Below are 19,053 nucleotides of genomic sequence, written 5' to 3'. Positions count from 1 at the left end.
CTGAGGATGCTGTGGCCGGGGCCTCCGGCTGCAGGGACTGTCCCAGGAGCATTGCTGCCGGAAGCCAGGCTCCAGACGCAGGAAAGGCGGGCAGTGGCCACGTGGGGCTGCGGCTGGACCCTCCTGGTCCTCAGGGATTCATGACCCCAAGCAGGACGCTGACAGTGAGACAGAGAATGCTCCAAGACTGTAACCCTGACCAAACCACCTTTATTCCCAATGAAAGTAGACTGGCCCGTCCTCTGAGTCTCTGCCGTCCAGGATCCCGGGATCCGGAACCTCTCCGGTCATCAAAGCCTCTATTGTCACGAGCCGGCTCCACCTGGCCAAACTCCAGCCGCTGTCCTCACAGCCCCGAGCTCATATGACAGCAATGTGGCCATTTCCTCTGGTCCTGGAGCAAGATCTCGAAGAGAACCAAGAGTTAAAAGTGCTCTGTTACAGGGCAGTGAGCCCCGGGGGCGGGCACTCTCCCTGCGGCAGGAGGACCCGGGCAGGGAGGCAGGAAGTCCCGGGCCTGAGAGGCTGTGTCTGCGGGAGCCCAGGCTCCGGGACAAGCTGGTGGGAGGACGCGGCTCACACGGAATGGACCTCTCATTACGCTTCCTGTTGACCAGCTTGACTTTGCCAGCAGTGATTTCTGATGCTCTGGGACTGTCTCCAGGGCCCACCCTGATTAAACTTGGTTCACTTCTCAGTTAATATGGCCATGACACAGAAGTCTCAGAGAAATAATCTTAATTTTCCCTTGATCTATCGCTATGCCTTGTGAGCGGGAATTAATTTTTAAGACCACGCATCGTGGACAGGTTTCCTGAGATAAGCACTGAGACTTCTCTGGTGTTCACTGCTAAGGAGCAGAAGTATAGGCTGACCCTGCAGACAGTGGGCTCGGGTCCAGACACCCCAAGAAAGCAAGTATTGCAACAAAGCGAGTCACATGAACTTTCTGGTTTCCAAGTGCACGTAAAAGTTATGTTTACACTGCACTGAAGGGTGTAACAGTATTATGTCTAAAAAGATAATTTAACTTAATTAAAAGATACTTTATTGCCAAAAAAAATGCTAAACATCAACTGGGCTTTTAGCGAGTGGTAATATTTTTACAACAGTAACATCAAAGATCATGGACCACAGATCACCACAGCAAACAGAATTTGTTTGAAAGTTCTGAAACATGGCGAGAATTATCAAAATGTGATGCAGAGACACAAAGTGAGCAAATGCTGTCGGAAAAATGGCACCTGTCTGTGGACCCCAAATCCGTGGACGCTCAAGTCCCTTACAGAAAAGGATGCGGCATCCACGGGGGTCAGCACCCAGACTCCACACACCATGGACGGGCCCCGGGGGTACCAGGGCCACCGCGGTGAGTCCCATCGACATGTGTCAACCAGCACCTCCTGCAGCCCGTGGCTTGGGGGCATTTTTAGTGAGGACCTTCTCCTTAAAATATGTTTATTACGTGACGGAGGACACCCTTGCTCGGCCCTCCCATTTTCTCAGGCTGACAAAGCACTCCCTGCCTTCTCTGAAGTCCTGCCACCTCTCTACCCGGTGTCGGGCAGCAGAACTTTTCTCTTCTGTCTGGATGTCTCTCTAACACGCTTAGAACACGACACACTGGAAATCCTTTGGGAGGAATCCACCTTAGCTGTCTTTCCAGACCCAGCTGGGCGCTGGGTGCTGGGACGAGTGGGACTTGAATTACCTTTGTTTTTAAAAGGGGTGAACCGGTGCGGGGTGGCGAGTACAGCTCAGGGGTGCAGCACATGCTTAGCGTGCATGGAGTCCTGGGTTCAATTCCCAGGACCTCCATTAAAAAGTAAATAAATAAAGTAAAATAAGGCAAATTATATACATATGTTTAAAAGGGATGAACCACAATTAGGCAAAGCCCTCATATGACAAATATTCTTTCCCCTGATCCACACCCTTTTCTGCATGAACACCTCTGTTCTCCTCCTGTGAGGCTGAGTCAGGAGGCCTGACTCAACCAGGCCCTGCGGACCCGCTGCCCGGACACGGGGCCGTCAGCCAATGACACCAGCCCGTGAAACAGCCAGGAAGGCTCCTCCCAACAAAGACGATCAGGAGAACGTGACTAACACCCTCTTCCCTAGATCCGAACAACGAGTTTTCCGTTTATCTACGACTTCACAGCCTCCGATCATCCCTTTCCTGGACTTGGCTTAGTTGACCAGAGCTGCTTCCTGTCATCTGCGACCAGAAGGGCCCGGAGGACAGACAGAATGATGACGAGGACTGGGCACGTGGCAGGGCAGCTTGGCAGGTGGTCGGCCTCACAGACGCGCAGCAGCCCCGCAGCCAAGACGGCTGCTTCCACGTTCCATGTCCGGGAGTAACACGTGGGGACCTGGCCCGGCCTGGCACCCCACCCTCCGCACACATGGAACCATCCCAACAGAGAGGGCATGGCACACACCAGCGGGAGGCCCTTTCAAGGAGGAAGAAGCCTCACAAACGTTATTAGGGCCACACAGGAGGGTCCTGGGGCCGCAGTGAACCCTGACACCCGTGCACAGGTGAGAGGCCTCCGTGGGGTCACACCGGACACCTCAAACCAGGACCGCCTGCCTCAGCCGTGCACGGGAAGGTGACCAGAAGAAGCAGCAGCCCCAGAGAAGACACCTGGGAACAAGTGAACCTGCAGCCTGAAGGGCCGGGGGCGCACACATCTGAGGACTCCCAACGGGAGGAACTCGAAGCTGGAAGCGCCCTTGTGAACTCACCGCACGGTGGGCGGAATGGGCGCCCACCGGTCCCAGCTCACCCAGGAGGCCAGAATCAGACACAAATGAGAATACCACAGAGCACCATGATTACGAATATAGCTTCAAAATTCCTAAAAAATACCGCAAACATCTAAAAAGGATTATTCGCCACGATCAAGTGGAATTTATCCCAGGGATGCGTTTGGTTTAACATCTAAAAAAAAACAACCAGTGTAAAATGTAAATGACAAAAATCAAAAACCCTGATTCTCTCAATGGGTATAGAAAAAGGATTTCAGCACTGTTTTACCAAGAAAACACTCAAAACACAGGAATAAAAGATATACTTAATGGTGAAAAACTGAAAGCTTTTTCCAACAGATCAGAAACAAGACAAAAAAGCCCCTTCTATTCAACATCGTCCTGGTAGGTCCAGCCAGGGCACTTTGGCAAGAAAAAGGAGAGAAATAAAAGCATTCAGATTGGGAAGGAAGAAGTGAAACTATCTCTACTTGCAGAAAACACGATCTTGTGGACAGAAAGTGCTAAGGAACTCACACACACAAGGAAGGAACAGCATCCACCCAGCGAGGCCGGGAACCGCATCCAGGCCATGAAACCACCTTATTTAAAATAACCTGCCAAGCTGTTCCGGGCGAAAGCCGGGACCTGCTGCTGAGTTCAGCCTTCTCACCGGGATAACCATGCGCCTCTAATCTGCTTCTCTAAGGGTTCAAACCGCCCCGTTGATTTCTTAGCATAAAAGGGAAACGCCAGGGAATAAGAAGAAAACTGAAAAATAGCAACATTTAAAAATCGACAGATGAGAAACTTACCAGCAACGACCTAAATTAAACGATGTTTATTTACACCGAATATGTTCACTTCAGCACCTCCTTAAACTGAGGTCAGCTCCCTCCGGAGCCCGTGAAGTCCCGACGCCACTTCCTCACAGATTCTCAAACTGCTTTTTTGTTTGGTGACAGTGAGAGCTACAGTACGTTAAGAGTTTAAAGAAAAATCTAAAATGTGGAGTTTTAAAAGCACTTTGTATGCTTAGCATCATTAGTCATTAGAGAAATGCAAATTAAAACCACAATGAAAGAGCTGTTTCTCTGCCAGGTTCACAGCAGCCAGAAGGCGGAAGCAACCCAAGCGCCCACCAACAGATGATGGACAAGCAAAGTGCGGTCCATCCACACACGGGAATATTACTCAGCCTTAAACAGGAGGGCAAGTCTGACACCTGCTACAACACGGATGAACCCTGAGGACATCACACTCAGTGAAATAAACCAGACACAGACAGATCCTGTGTGATTCCACTTACGCGTGGTGCCTCGAGAGAGAAAGCAGATGCTGGGGCTGGGGCTGGGGCTGGGGGGCACGGAGAGTTATTGTTTAGTGGGTACAGTTTCATTTTTATGGGATGAAAGAGTTCTGGGGAGGATGGTGGGGAGAGTGCACTTAAACATGTTTCATTCTACACCGTGGGCAGAGTGTCGGGACTGCGTGAAGCTGCTGGGTCCCCAGCCCGTGTCTACGAGACCTGCCTGGTGTGGGAAAAACCACACATCTGGAGTCTGGTGGTCCTGGGAGAAAAGGAGAAACATGGGAGGAAGACTGAGCTGGTCCTGATCAAACCCTCACAAACAAGCCAAGTGGAGGAAGCCAAGAGCTGAGGTCTCCGTAACGTGACCCCACTTGAGTGAAATGCCCAGAAAGGCACATGTCCACAGACAGGACACATGTCACTGCCTGTCTAGGGCTGCAGGCGAGAGGCACGAGTGAGGGGCTTCTGGGCGATGGAAATGTCCTCATCAGGTGATGTGACTGTCGCACAACCGTAAACACACGCAACCTCGCACACCCACGGGGGTAGACTGTATGGACTGTAAACTACACTTCAAAAAAGCTGTTTAAAAAAGCTCTTTTAATTTTAGCCATTTTATGCTTACATATGACAAAGATGTAATCATACCATGTTTATAACTTCACATGTTGCCTTTTTTATTAACTAGAAAAGGCGATCATGATACCGTGACATTACAAAGCTTTAACAGCTGTCATTTTAAACACCTACATGATTCCACTAAACAGGTATTGATCCTCTACTATTACTTACGTATACAGTTTCAAACTTTCCACTAGTATAAATAATGCTGCCAAAATCTTTTTACACCAAAGTCTCTTCACATTCAGAATCACTTTTTCTTAGGTTGGATTTACAGAAGTAGAAACTGCGGATTACATGTTATAAATCATTTCAGACTTGATAACATATGGCCAAATTATTTTCCTAACAAATGTTAGTAATCTACCCTTATATCAGCGACATGAGCTAATTATGTGTTGAACAAGATGTGCTAATATTAAAGGCAGCGGATAATCTCTGCTTTAATATACATTTCTTTGATGAATCACTCATCACGTTGAATATTTTTATACTTTTGCACATTAGTCCTATATCCCTTATTGCTTGTACTTTGTTATTTTTTTCCGTTCACGTTCTTTCCCCTATACCCGCACAAATAGTTCCATATTCTGATCAACTCACAATACCAACGCTTTCCATACTGTTTTTGTTGCAACTGTTTTTTTCCCAATCTGATTTTTGTTTTTAATTTTCAGTTTACTTTATTCTTATTTAAATATATATTTCCTTTTGTAATTTGTTCCTAAAACTTCTCAATTTAAAAAGTACTTCTCATTCTAGAAGTCTGACAAACATTCGTTTCTATTTTACTTTAGTGTTTATCTGGCTTGATTCTATAAACATCTATTAAATATTATCCATCTGGAATTTCTTCTGAGTCACGTAAGGCTATACATTTTCCCCCTTAACTGCTAACAAATGATCTCACCACATTGGTGATCTGCCTGTTTTCCCACTGAAAGCCTTGTCTATCACAGAGCTCACATGACGCCCTGCAATGTTTAACCAGCCAGTGTGGCCGGGCCCTCCCCTCGCCCACCTCTTCCCTTCAGTAACTGCTACTTTTCCCCCTTTATTCCTCCAAAGAAAGAAACTTCAGGATAACTGTCAGTTTTACCAAAACACTTCCCCTTGGAAGTTTGACTAACAGTACTGAAGCTGTATGATAATATGGAAACTGAGGATGTTCACGGGGAAAAAGTGTTAACGTTTGATGTAAAAGGTTTAACCCATTCCCCTGGGGGCTTCACTCGTCCAGAAGAGCATCTCCCACGTTCGAGAACTGTCCTTGCCCTGATCCCTCAGGAGGAGAAGAAAACCTGTGTCTGCACAGAATTCCTGAAATTACATGAGGTTGAAATAAGCCTTCAAATCTATCTTAACGCCTACTGGAAAGGTCTTTATCAGCATTTATTCATGTATTATTTTATGGAAATATTTAAAGAGCTCTACTTCACTAAAGCAGAAAAAAACCCAGATATACCAAATGAAACATATCACATCATTATGTACTCACCTGACATGCACCTCGCGAGGGCCCATGGTGTGCTGTGCGTGGTCACGTGGGTGTGGGACACACACATGGCCCCCAAAAGTGTCAGAGCCTCTGCTGGACAACGTTGCATTCTCAGGACTTAAGATCTTTATCAAAATGCATTCAAAAAATCCAACCTGGAATTTCGACTTTGACCCCACGTGTTTAGCTAATCTCCAGCAACGCTTCAGCTAATCTCCAGCAACGCTTCCTCCTGGGACGCAGGATCCCGATGGAGCAACAGAAACTCCATTTCCACGAAGTTCCCGCGCCCCAGCCCTCCCCTCGCCCACTGCCCCCGCCTCTACCGTCTGGAACCGCTGCCACCTCCTCCTTCACAGAAAGCAGCTGAGCATCAGCAGAAAGAGACGTGGGTGTTTCTCACTTTAAAAATCAAAAGGGCTCCAGCTGGGAAAAGGCTTCTTTTTAAGTCTGGTCTCACGGTCCCAAAATGACCTCTGTGGGAAAAAACAGACCTCTGAAATTTTGAGGAATTGCTGCAACTTTTTTGCCTTTTGTCAAATTCAAAGAGGGCTCTGTATTAGCTCGAAGTCTCACTTTCCGCATTTCACCGGCGCCCTGTCATCACCAGTTACACTCCAGAGAGGAAAGCACTGACCAGCTGGGAAACCCAGGTCTAAAGCAAGACGGCGACAGTCACGGAGCCTGCGCACAACTGTGACCTGCACGCACCCTGTGACACGGCTAAACTGCCTCGGGGGAGGGTACAGCGCAGGGGTAGAGTGCATGCCTAGCCTGCACGAGGTCCTGGGTTCAATCCCCAGCACGCCCACTGAATGAATGAATGAATGAATAAATAAAACTGATTGCCTCCCTCATCAAAAAAAAAAAAAAAAGCTTAAAAAAAAGAAAATGTTTAAAAAAAGTTTTTTGATAAATAAATAAACAAAAGGCTAAACCACCTTAAACAGACATCTACAGATGTCCTGTGCTCGGTGCAGGTCTGGCCAATGCCCAGAATACAAGAGCTCTCACTCCCTGCTGTGAGTGAGCCAGCATTAAAAAAAAACAGGACATTAAGTCCAGAACCACCATTAAATTATCTCAGACATTAGCCTTGCACCCGCTTCAAAGCAGTATCACTGTAATTCTGGTCTCATAAAACAGACAACCTAATGTCCTATATGTGTAGCTTTAAAAATGTTTTAACATATTTTTTCATCATTATCCTCAATCACATAAATATATTCAATCACTCAAAATGGGCTAAGTGCTAACAGAACTTTCCAGATTCAAATCAGAGCTGAAGCTCTTACTTTCTTAAACTCATTTTTGAAAACATAAAACTAGTCTTCAGCCACGTTTACGAAGGGTTAATGGCTTTTTACAAAAGCATCACTCCCCACACTCCTAAAACAAGGGCTGTTCATTTTTTGGTGGATGTATTACTCCATCTCAAGATTCTAATGAAGGCTACACAAAGTCCCCAAAACACGCTTCACTGTGACAAAAGCTACATTGTGCTCCAAAGGAAGCACCATTCTGACAGCACATGAGGACCCACGAGACTCGGTGAATTCTCATGTGGGCAGTGACCTTCCCACACACTCTCTGAATGAGAAAATCTGAAAGCTGTGAATGAATATTTGTTTTGTTCTAAAATTTCCCACTAGAATAACAGACAGAGGCAGTCAACTCCAGTCCGAGGAATCAGGCAAATTCAACCTATATTCAAAGGCTTTAGTTTCGAGGACATAAATCTGAGCAGGAATGAAGGCATAAGTCAAACGTCACTGGTCCTTCTTTAATGACACGCTTGTTAGCACACGTCCTTTTCTCTGTCTCTGCACCTACCCCGAGAGCCCGGGGCTGAGAGGACGTTGACCTGAGGGGAGTTCAGGCGTCCGGAGCCTGCGGCTGGCCAGGTGACCTGGGCTGGAGATGTTCTCAAAACCACATCCCAGGGATGCGAGAACCACATCCTGGAGGCCACCCAGTCGCGCCTCTCCCTACACTGTGCTCCGTGGTGACTGGAAGTGCTGCCAGTTCCCACGGCAGGCCACCCGGAGGCCACCTGGGCTGGGCTGAGCTCAGGAGCAGCCCTGCTCAGACAGCGTGGGCTCAGCCCCAGCTGAGCCCTTGTAGGACGGAAGCACACGGAGCCCAGCACCACGGACGCCACAGACCACACACTTCCCTGGGCACAGAGCTCACGTCCAGCAGGAGACACGGGGTGTGGTCAGCACACACGGAGTGGGGCCCGGGCAGAGCCACGTGCAAAGACGTGTCATCTGTCACGTGGTTCCACCAGGTTACCAAGAGTCACCAGAAGGAAGTGTCTCTTTTCAGAAGTATGGCAGCTAAGATGCAAAATGTCTTCAACAGCAACGTTAGAACATCACCATGTTGCAGTCCCCTAATGAGTTAATGATCAAGGTTGAAAGTCTGAAAAACACGGCCCAGGCCTGTGAGCTAAGAGGTCACATCTTCACACGTATGAAGGAAACCTGCGTTTCTCCATTTTCAGTAACACACATGAATGACACCAGCCAACAGTGCGTGATGTGCTGGGCATTGTTCTGATGCTTTACACGGAGAAACAGGTCTGACCCCATGGCAGACACACAAGACAGGACACCAGCACCTTGCCTTTGCACACGCAGCAGAGGCGAGTCAGGTGATCATGGTGGATGAGCGAGCAGCCGGGGTCCGAGCCTGGGCAGTTTAGCGGATGTGACGCCTCTGACCTCCATGCCTGCTCTCATCCCTCTCCAACCAATCCCATCAGCAGAACTCAGAGAACACGCATGGTTCCTTCCATCCTGGCAACGTGGTGGGGGTGCACCGGCTCCCGCAGGCCAGCGCCTCCAGCCGGAAAACCATCATCCCCAGAGTCAAGTCACCAGAGTTCAAGCTCCAGCTCCTTCCAGCGTCGGCGTCACACCCTGAGCACATCTTCTAATTTCAAATCTTCAATCCCTAACGTGAAAGTGAGGCTGTTGGCAATCATGCTAAGTCTTTCATCCGCTTACTGACATCTAACAGGCGCCAGGCGTCGCTGCCAGATCCTGGAACACAGGCTGAACGGAGAACAGTCATCTCCCTGAAGGGACCAGGTCTACAGCGGAGCTATGGGGACATGCCCTCACAAATGATGCAGCAGGGTTTACACGGCAGGAGTCACGGGGCACCAGGGGCTGGGAGAGAGGAGCGTGCGTCACCTTTCTGGGTGAGCAAGCTGGGGCAGGTTGCCAGGAAGCACCGAAAAAAGATCCCTCCTGAAACGAATCTCGGAAGACTGGGAAGGCCTCACAAAGCACAGAAATAGTCCTAAAAGCACAGAACACACCTCTCCGGGGCAGCGGGGGAAGGAAGATGCATCACAAATGGGGCTGGAAAGGTAGGGGCTGGGGGACAAGACAGAACGGCTTATGAATCCCAAAGCAGTGCACAAACAGACCAGGTGTTCAAGATAGTCGCCATCAAGGACCCGTGCCATCACTGACAGCCCAGTCTGTCCTCAGGGGACGCCATGCCAGACATGCCCAGCTCTGGACAATCTCGGACACGAGCCCTGAGAAGATCAGTCATGACCTCTGCTCCAGAAGCACTGATGGCATTTTAACTTCTCACTTCTCTCCATCCAAAATTTCAAATTCCAAACACTAGTTCTCAACTAGATGCTCTGCATCTGGAGAAGCCAGCCTGTGTTTCTGACAGAAGCTGAGAGAAGTCTGGGATCTAAAGGGTCCTTAAAAAAGACCTTTCAGGCCCCCCTTTTGGAGATGTGAGGGTCCAACACCCGAAAACCACTGTGTCGCTTCCTCCTGGACTCCATTGTTTCTGACGAAAAATCTGCTGTCTTTCCAATTCCTTCCCATAAACTTAAGGTGTCACCTTCCTCTGGTGCTTTCAAGGTTTTTTTTTTTAATGTCTTTAGTTTTCAAAAGTTTAATTATGATGTGTCTTGGCCTGAATTTCTTTGGGTTTACCTGTTTTTGGTTTGTTCAGCTTCATAAATCCGTAGATTTGTTTCTTGCAAATTTGGGAAAATCTTTAGCCATTCCATCCTCCAGCACTTTTCACGCCTTGCTCTTCCCCCTCTCCTTCCAGGAGTCCGACGACACAAACGTTATGTCGTGGGCGTGGTCCCTCAGGTCCCTGAGGCTTTGCTCCTTTCCCCCAGGCTATTTTCTTTGCTGTTCACTGTGTAATTCCTTTTATATATATATATTTATTATTGTTTTTTAGTTTGGGTTTTTTTTTTTTTTTTGGTGGGGGGAGGTAAGTAGGTTTGTTTGTTTTTAGAGGAGGCACTGGGGATTGAACCTGGGACCTCGTGCATGCTAAGTATGCACTCTGCCACTTGAGCTATACCCTCCCCCTTTGGTAATTTCTGTCACTTTATCCTCCAGTTCAGTGCTTATGCCCTCTGTCCCCTCCTGTTGAACCCATCCACCGAGCTTCTCATTTGGTTACTGCGTTTTTCAGTTGTTTCCATCTGGATCTTTTTACATCTTACCTCTTATTTCATTTGTTTCAAGCATCTTCACAACGGCTCACTGAAGCATTCTCATCACACCTGCTTTAAAATCTCCGTCAGATCACTCTGGCGGTTCCGTCTTCTTGGTGTTGATATCTAATAGCTGTCTCTTCCCTTCAGGATCTTCCTGGTTCTTGATATGACAAATGACGCTAATGAAATGTGCACATCTTCATGTTATGCTATGAGACTGGATCTCATTTGAACTCTGTGTTAACTGCCTTCCTCTGTCTTCTCTCTGCCGGGGGGCTCCCCTGTCCCTGCCAGATGGAGGAAGGGTCCAGGGTCCCCATCTGTCCTCCATGACACCCAAGGTGGGGGCATCCTCATTACTGCTGGGCCAGGATGTGGGTTCCCGTCCCCACACTTCCCCATGGACCCTGTGGCAGTGGAGGGGCAGTGATCACCAGCTGGGGAGTACAACATCTGGACCCGACTGGATTTTGCTGTCACAAGAGGGGGAAGGGACACAGTTTCTTCTGGGTGTTTGATTGAAGTCAAGCATTTCTTGTGTAAACGTTTTTTGTCTTGCTAGATGGTGTCTTTCCTGGACCTCTGGCCAGAGACAGCAGTCTTCTGTCGGACCTTTTTTTTGGTCTGCACCCACTGGTGTTTCCAGCCAGCCGGACTCTTTAGCTCCAAGTCTGGGACACGTCAGGTGAAAAGAAGGCCTGCTGTCTGTCAGGCCCCACTGTCCCCCGTCCCCGGCCAGCGTCTCAGGGTCTTCTTACGCTTGCTTTATGCACAACGTCCAGCATTTTCCGCTGTAGTTAGTGGGAGGGATAGGATTCTTATTCCCAGGTTCTTACATATTAAATGTGGGGAAAAAACGTAAAGAGTGATATTTTGTGACATGAAAATTACATGAAATGCAAATCTCAGTGTCTATCATTAAACGTCACTGGGACACAGCGGGGCTCCCTTGCATGCTGTCCCTAGCTGCTTTCACGCTACAGCAGCACAGCTGAGCAGAGGAGGAAATATTCACCGCGTGGTCCTTCAAGGGGAAGGAGCCAGCCCCGATCGAGGGCCCTGATCAGCAACAGCTGCTGATGTGACAAAAAGAGACAGACCGACACCACCGCCTCTGGGGAAAGGACCAGCACCGTGTCTCACACGGTCACAGTGGTGTCGGCGTCGAACCTCAGTCTGACCTGGCTTCCCGGAGACCTGGAGGTCCAGGCTGTGTTCACACCAGCTCGGAGCCGGTGTCTGCTTCTGCACTGTCCTTCTCTCGGGGGCGCACAGTGAAGTCTTCAGAAGCTCCGACCATGAAACAGCACAAGAGAAGGAAAGCAGCCGTCTTCCAGTAAGACAGTGCGGAGATTTGCCAAAACAAGTATTTCTAAAGCCACCCTTCTCACTAATTTGTTTTTTTGGAAAATAATTACAAAATACTTAATGTTGACATACAAAAGGCGTATTAAGTTTCAAACACAGCCAACAGCAATACACTCTTCAAGGTCTTCAATAACTTTGAAGGGTGCAGAGTGGTTCCGAGACCAAGAAGTTTGAGAGCCGCTTCTTCACCTCCAACTACCAACTTACACACATTACAGGAGCAAAGAAGATGTTAAGCTAATCCAAGAGGGTGCAATCTGCCAAGTCTAGACTGTAGGAAATCGTGCTAGACAAACAAACCATTTCTTCAACAAAAAAATCACAAGAGTAAGAAGAGGGTGGGAAAGGATGGAAGGGGCACCTAAATGTCCAAAGAAACTAAAGTGCTTAGCAAGCTATCAAAATGTATGAACCTCATTCAGATCCCAATTCAGAAAAACTAAAATAAAATAAACATTTGAGATAAAATAAAACGAACATTTGAGATAAAACAAAAACTGACCACTAACAGGATGGTTGATGACACCAAGGAATTACGAGTAACCTTTTTCAGGTGTGATAGTGGAGCTGTAGTGAAGGGTTCACAGGAAAATCTCCGCCACACGACACAGGGAGAGCCAAGTGAAGAGACCGGCCCCGCTGACAGGCTCCCCATCAGGCAGGGGTCACTAGGCTGAGTGGTAGGACGGGGCACACACCCTTCCCACCTCCCTCAGGGCGCACAACTCAGAGCCCGGAGTATCTGCAGCTTCCCAAGCTCCAAGTCAAACGTCACTGTAGACTCATCAAGAGGCTCCGTCGTGAAAAAAGAGGCAGGAAAAGGACCCATCCCCTCCTGGGAGCTCCAGCGTGGAGGCATCTGACGAGATGAAACAAGAGATGAAGTGACATCACAGGCGGCGGGGGACCACGGCTGCCAGAGGGGGTGCAGAACCAGGTGGAAGAGACTGCAGCTCTGGTGTCTCAAGTACTTTAAAATGGAAGTTTTTGGAGGACAACGTGGCAACAGGCCAGCATGTAATGCAGATGACAACCTGCGGGTGGGAAACCACAGCTTAAAGCATAAGTTTGAGAAATGTAAAATCGTTTGAGATGCTTCTCCTTCTGTTTAAGTGCAGCCCTAGCTGAGAGCACGACCTACAAGGATGTGTATCTCAACGACCATCTGAGCAGCAAACAGCAGGTGACCTTAGGCAGAGGCTCCTGGGGTGAGGCTCCATCTTCGCTCCCTGATCTCCACCAGCCGTGGCCGCTGCAGCTCCTCTGACCAGGGGAATGGGCAGGAAGGCCCCCGGAGGAAAGGGATGGTCGCTCAGTGTCCCCACGTTCAGCAGGAGAAAGAGTTGCCACAAAGGGAGGGGGCCATAATCATCGAGACGGCACAGCCCTGACGGTCCTCTCAGCCCCCAGGACCCCCGACAACCGGAGCCAAAGGCGTCTGTACCACCAAGTGTTCATCAGTCTCCCTAAACCAAGAGCCCAGCATCCTCACCACATGAGCAGGCACAGAGCACAGAAGACCTGCGAAGCCCCTCACTGCACGACATCGCCCCTTCCTAACACCCTGGCATCCTGCCTGGAACAATCCTTACTGGCAAAAGTTGCTTTTCCACAGTGGTTCTTCAAGTCCCACTGGAACTCCCCAAACCTAGAAAGCACATGCAACAACAGGCGTTCAGCACACGCTTCTCAAGAACTCGTGGTATAGACTCCTTTCTGCATATTCCAGAAGTCTGCATTTCCGAAGCTTGTTCCGTACTAAACATCACAGCTGCTTTCAAAATGCCTCCAGGAGGCTCCCAGCAGTCGCTGGGCCCTCTGCCTGGGGTGCAGGGTCCCTGCTGTCGCGAAGACAGCTGTGGGCACAACTCCCCGCCCGGGAGCGCTGACCAGGGTGCGACGACGAGAACGTGACCAGCTCCTCGCCTCCACGGACCTGCATGAAAGAAGGCCGCTTTCTCTTCTAAGTGTCCCTGGTGACAGCGGGTGTTTCCCAGCCACTCTGGAACGTCCACCAGTCCCTCAGAAAGCAAAACACGAATCACCACACCACCTGGCAACTGCTCTCCCAGACACTTATTCCAGAGACAGGGATGCTTGTGGTTACACAAACACCTGTCCACAGCGTTCACATAGCCTTATTATTAACACTGGAAACCAGAAACAGCCCAGATGTCCTTCCCCAGGTGAACGGTTAACTGTCCTACACCCACGCATGGAGTACGACTCAGAAAGAAAAAAGGAAAGATCACAATACACATAATAGCCTGGATGAACCTCCAGAGAATTCAGCTGAACTGATCCCAAGGCAATCGCAAATGGTTAAGTACATATGATTCCACATTTCTGAAATGATAAAATTTTAGAATGCCAGACAAATGAGTGCTTTAAGGATCAGGCGAAGGAAAACACGGAGGAAATGGCAACTGGAGGGACCCTTGCGGTGACAGGACTAACTGTCCTCTAGCTGGACTGTGGTGGAGGAGGCAGGTGCCTACACTGTGATAAAATCACACAACTACACACAAAGGACTGCGGGTAAAGCCATGGGGAACCGAATAAGGTCGATGGTTGTACCGCCGTCAGCATCGCAGCTGGGATCGTGCAATACAGTTCTGCAAAATGCTACCAAGGGAGGAAACTGGGTAAAGCACACACTGGATCTTTCCATGTTATTTATCTATATTATTACAACTGCATGTGAGTCTATGGTTCTCTCAATAAAAACTTCAATTTAAAAAATGTCCAGCTGTGTTCACAGCAGCAATATTTACAATAGCCAAAAGGTGGAAACAACCCAAATGTCCACTGAAGGATGAATGAATAGACAAATGAATGGTATACACATACAATGGAATGTTATTAAGCCTCAAAAAGAAAGGAAGGTTTCTAGGAAGACCAGAAGGAAATACTGGAGGATAAAGTAGGCGGGAGGATGTTCCAGGTGCTCAGGAACCCCCTTACTACCTAAGGAAGCAACCCCCCCCACCACACAAAAAAGAAAGGAAATCCCGACACCGGCTACAGTATGGATGAATGAAGCTTGGGGACATTAGCTCAGTGGAATAAGCCCATCACAGAAGGACAGATAACTGCATGATTCCACTCAAGTGCGGCAACCCTCATAGAATATAGTCAAAACCAGAGACAGATAATGACAGCAGGGGTTCCCGGGGCTGGAGGTGGGGGGGGATGGGGAGTTGTTTAATGGATACGGAGCTTCAGTTTCACAAAATGAAAAGAGTTCTGGAGATGGACGGATGGTGACGATGGCTGCATGACATCAAGAATGTACTTAATACCAAAAAAAGGGCAGGGGTTGCTAAGGGAAAATTCAGGATGGGAAGCACATAGCACCAGGAAAATAGCTGATGGAGGGTCTTAAAAGGAAAAGGTTACACTCTGTACTCATGCTGTGTATCCACTGTATCAGTATTCTTTATATCTTACATATATTTTAAATTTTGTACTGACTTAATTTTCAATAATTTTTTTTAAAACAAAAAAATCTTCATGAAGCAGACAAATGATGAATGCTATTCAATCTCAACCCCTGACCCACTGGTCCTTTCCTTGAGATGAACAGAGCACGTGGGCGGCATTCCACAGCCACAGTCCGCAGGGACAGCCCTGGGGGCTGCGAGCCACAGTCCGCCGGGACAGCACTCCAGGCTGAGAGCCGGCTGACTAGATGCTTTTTCATGGTCGACCATTTTTACCGGAAAGAATAACAAACTCCGTTTTTAGACTTGTATTTGGCAGACATTTCATGAAATTAAACAAAGCGAGTCTGTCACTTTGAGGAAAACAATTGACAATGGTTTCCTACCAATAATAAAAATCAGGATTTCAACTGAAAATTAGAATGCTGGAAAGCTTGTATCCACCACCTTGAGCTTGACAGCTTCTCAAACTTAAAAGAGCTTCTAAGTAGATCGGTGGTGATATGAAGAAATGTTATTTAGTGATACTGTATAAAGAGATGTGTCCACCTTCGGAAGAGCTGCCTAACTCAGTTTATCAACATTTTCCAAACGACAAACACAGGTTGTTACAACTGGGAACAGGCCCCTTTACACTGCAAGGCAGTGAGCTCTGGTGTTAACAGGGCTTCGGGTTCCACGTCCAAACTAATCTTTAAGAAGCGAAGGCCTGTCTAGTTTTGGAGCAATAACTGAAAATATCCACAATTACATGGAAAAGCTATTAAAGTACACACCTCCCCTTTCTAACCGCATGTCTGTGTACCAGCAGATTTTCTCAGAGTTCCATCAAAACATACCGCAATGGACTGAAGACAAAGCAGAGGAAAACGCACTTAAGAGATTTGGAAAACATCAAGGAACGGCACTTGTCGGACTATTTTTTTGTTTAGAAAAATACTGTTTTTATAAAGCATGCGTTCTGTATGTTGAAATCACAATTTATTTCACGTTTAATGAATGAGTAAATGTACTTCAAAGTCCCAGTTTCGTTTCTAATTCGGTAAATCTCTAGCCGTGAGCGGTGCTCGCCCCCACACACGCCTCTCGCTACCCGGAGCCGGGCTGGGAGCGCCCAGCGGGCGGAGCGCCGGGCCGGGACGCGGTCCACTCGGCCCGCCGGCTCTGCAGGCCCGTCTGCCCGCCGCCGTAGGGAGGGGCCGGCAGCGTCGCCGACGTGGCTCCCGCTTGGGCTCCGGCGGCGGCTTCCACGTCGGCGCGGCCTTACCTGTTGGTCATTCCTGCCGCCACGCCAAGCATGTCCGGAGGCTCAGTGATCCCGCACCGCGTCCCCGGGAACCTGCACAGACCCCTCGCGCCGCTCCCGCCGCTCCTCTTGGCTGCGCGGCCCGGCAGGAAGGGGAGGTGCGGGCCGGGGGCGGGCCCGAGTGGCCACGCCCACAAGGCCACGCCCACCGAGCCGCCCTGGAACCGCCTGTACCGGCGCTGGACGCGACCACGCTCCGCCCCACGGGCTGAGGCCCCGCCCCCGAGCCGAGGCCACGCCCTCCTGGAGGCAGGCCCTGGTCCCCAGGGCCGCGTCACCGTGTCGTAGCGGGGGCGGACGGCAGTGTCTGTCCGGATGTGAAAGACACCTCTGCTGAGACCCGGTTCCGCGCTGTGAGTGGCCTCTCGGAGCCGCAATGTTTAGGCGCGGTTCTCTGGTGGCCGTTCCGGGAACCCCGTGAGCCCAGAGGCGACGCTGCCCCTCAAGGGGACGGGGGCGAGGAGGGGCGGGAGTGCGCCCAGCGGAGCAAGACCGGCCACAGCCTGGGACCGCGGGGCGGCTCAGGGGTGCAGGCGCCTTCCTGTGGGTCTGTGCGCTTCGGCATGTGTTTTGAAGTCCCGAGTGCAGGGGGCTTTACAAGGAACCGGGAGAACACGGGGTGGGGTCGGGGGGCAATGTAGTTTTGTTTTTAAGAGCAACTGAGAAAGTTTGTTTATCCAGGACAGTAATTAGCTGTCATGGTTTCTACCTATAATGCTACACCGCTGTTAATAAAATAAGACTAGCCAACAAGCATATGAAGAGATGCATAATGTTATAAGTCATTAGGGACATGCAAATTAAAACCTCAGTGACTCACTGTCTCATGCCCAACGGGATGCTTCGTGTAACAAGCAGGACCCTAGGGGCCTTCCTAGGACAGACGCCCCCCACCCCACATCTTCTGCCTGTCTCCTGTCCCTACAAAAACTTAAGCCAAAGAATAATCAGAGAAATGAAAGGAAAAAAAGCAGAAGAAAAGCAGTCAAATAGGACAAAATAATGGTTTAGTCATTAAACCAAGTCAAGGACCTTTAGTTCCTCCACAAGGGCTGTAGATAACATTCTAAGCCATGTCCTTTGAGCTGTCTTGTAGCTACTGGAACCCCCACCAGGTGGAAGAAGTTAAGTGCATGATGACAGAATGTAGCCATGACATTAACTGCTCTGTCTTACACAATTTTGTCTTACACTGAAGATTAACTGTACTTAAAACAATCAATATGATGCTGATCAGACCACCACATGGCCAATTTCAGGATGACTGTCAGAACTGACTGTGCTATTCTGCATGTACCCCCATCCCATCTGTGCACCCCTTAAACTCCTCTTTAAAAACTCTTGCCCCGATCAACAATGAGGAGCTGGTTCTTTGGGACATGAGTCTACCTTCTCCCCAGGATTGCCAGCTTCTTTTACCCAACACTTGTCTCTCAGTATCGGATTCTTGAGTGACTGCAGGCTAACCTGGGTTCAATACCACTGCTATCAAGTGTTGACAGGAATGTTGTGTCATTGGGGAAGTTGGAACCCTCCTGCACTGTTGATGGGAATGTAAAAATGGTGCAGGGGATGGTATAGCTGAGTGGTAGAGTGCATGCCTAGCATGCACAAGGTCCTGGGTAACCCAGTGCCTTCATTAAAAATAAATAAATAAACCTAATTACCGCCCCCATCCAAAAAATTTTTTTTAAATCAAAAAATAAAATGGTGCAGCCACTGTGGAAAACAATATGGAAGATCCTCAAAAAACTAGAAATACAACGCCCATGTGACCCAGCAAGTCCACTCCTGGGTATATGTCCAAAAGAATTGAAAGCAGGGTCTTGAAGAGATATCTGTACCCCCATGTTCATTACCAGCACTATACACAACAGCCAGAGGTGGAAACAACCCAGGTGTCCAAAGGACAAATGGATAAGCAAAATGTGGTCCATCCATACAATGGAATATTACTCAGTCTTAAGGAAGGAAATTCTGACACATGATACAGCAGGGGTGAACCTTGAGGACAGTATGTTGAGTAAAATCAGCAAGGCACAAAAGGACAAATATTGTCTGATTCCACTTATATGAAGTCCCAGAGCAGTTAAATTCAAAGAAATAGGAAGTAGAATAGCGGGGGCCGGGGGAGGGAGGGAGGGAAGGGAGGAGTCTCGATTAACGGGTCGAGTTTCAGTTTTGCAAGATGAAAAAGCGCTGGACGCTGGTTGTACAACGTGAATATCCTCAAAGCTACTGAACTGCACACTTT

General features: G+C 48.8%; 1 protein-coding gene across 2 annotated transcripts in view; it reads right to left on the bottom strand.

Moving 5' to 3' along the window:
- Positions 1–16,912, bottom strand: part of LIMS1 (LIM zinc finger domain containing 1) — a 74,005-nt gene extending 57,093 nt beyond the window's left edge. The window contains exon 1 of one of the 2 annotated variants that reach the window (XM_032493664.1): positions 16,761–16,912. In XM_032493664.1, coding sequence (XP_032349555.1) covers positions 16,761–16,792 — 32 coding nt within the window. In that variant the 5' untranslated portion in view covers positions 16,793–16,912. The remainder of the gene's footprint in view (positions 1–16,760) is intronic. The other variant, XM_032493663.1, reaches the window with a different exon arrangement.
- Positions 16,913–19,053: the final 2,141 nt, after the last annotated feature.

The sequence above is a fragment of the Camelus ferus genome, chromosome 12 (genome assembly GCF_009834535.1).
Source record: "Camelus ferus isolate YT-003-E chromosome 12, BCGSAC_Cfer_1.0, whole genome shotgun sequence".
Lineage (NCBI taxonomy): Eukaryota > Metazoa > Chordata > Mammalia > Artiodactyla > Camelidae > Camelus > Camelus ferus.
The sequence above is the reverse complement of the archived record's forward strand: the minus strand, read 5'-3'. Positions and strand labels throughout refer to the sequence as shown.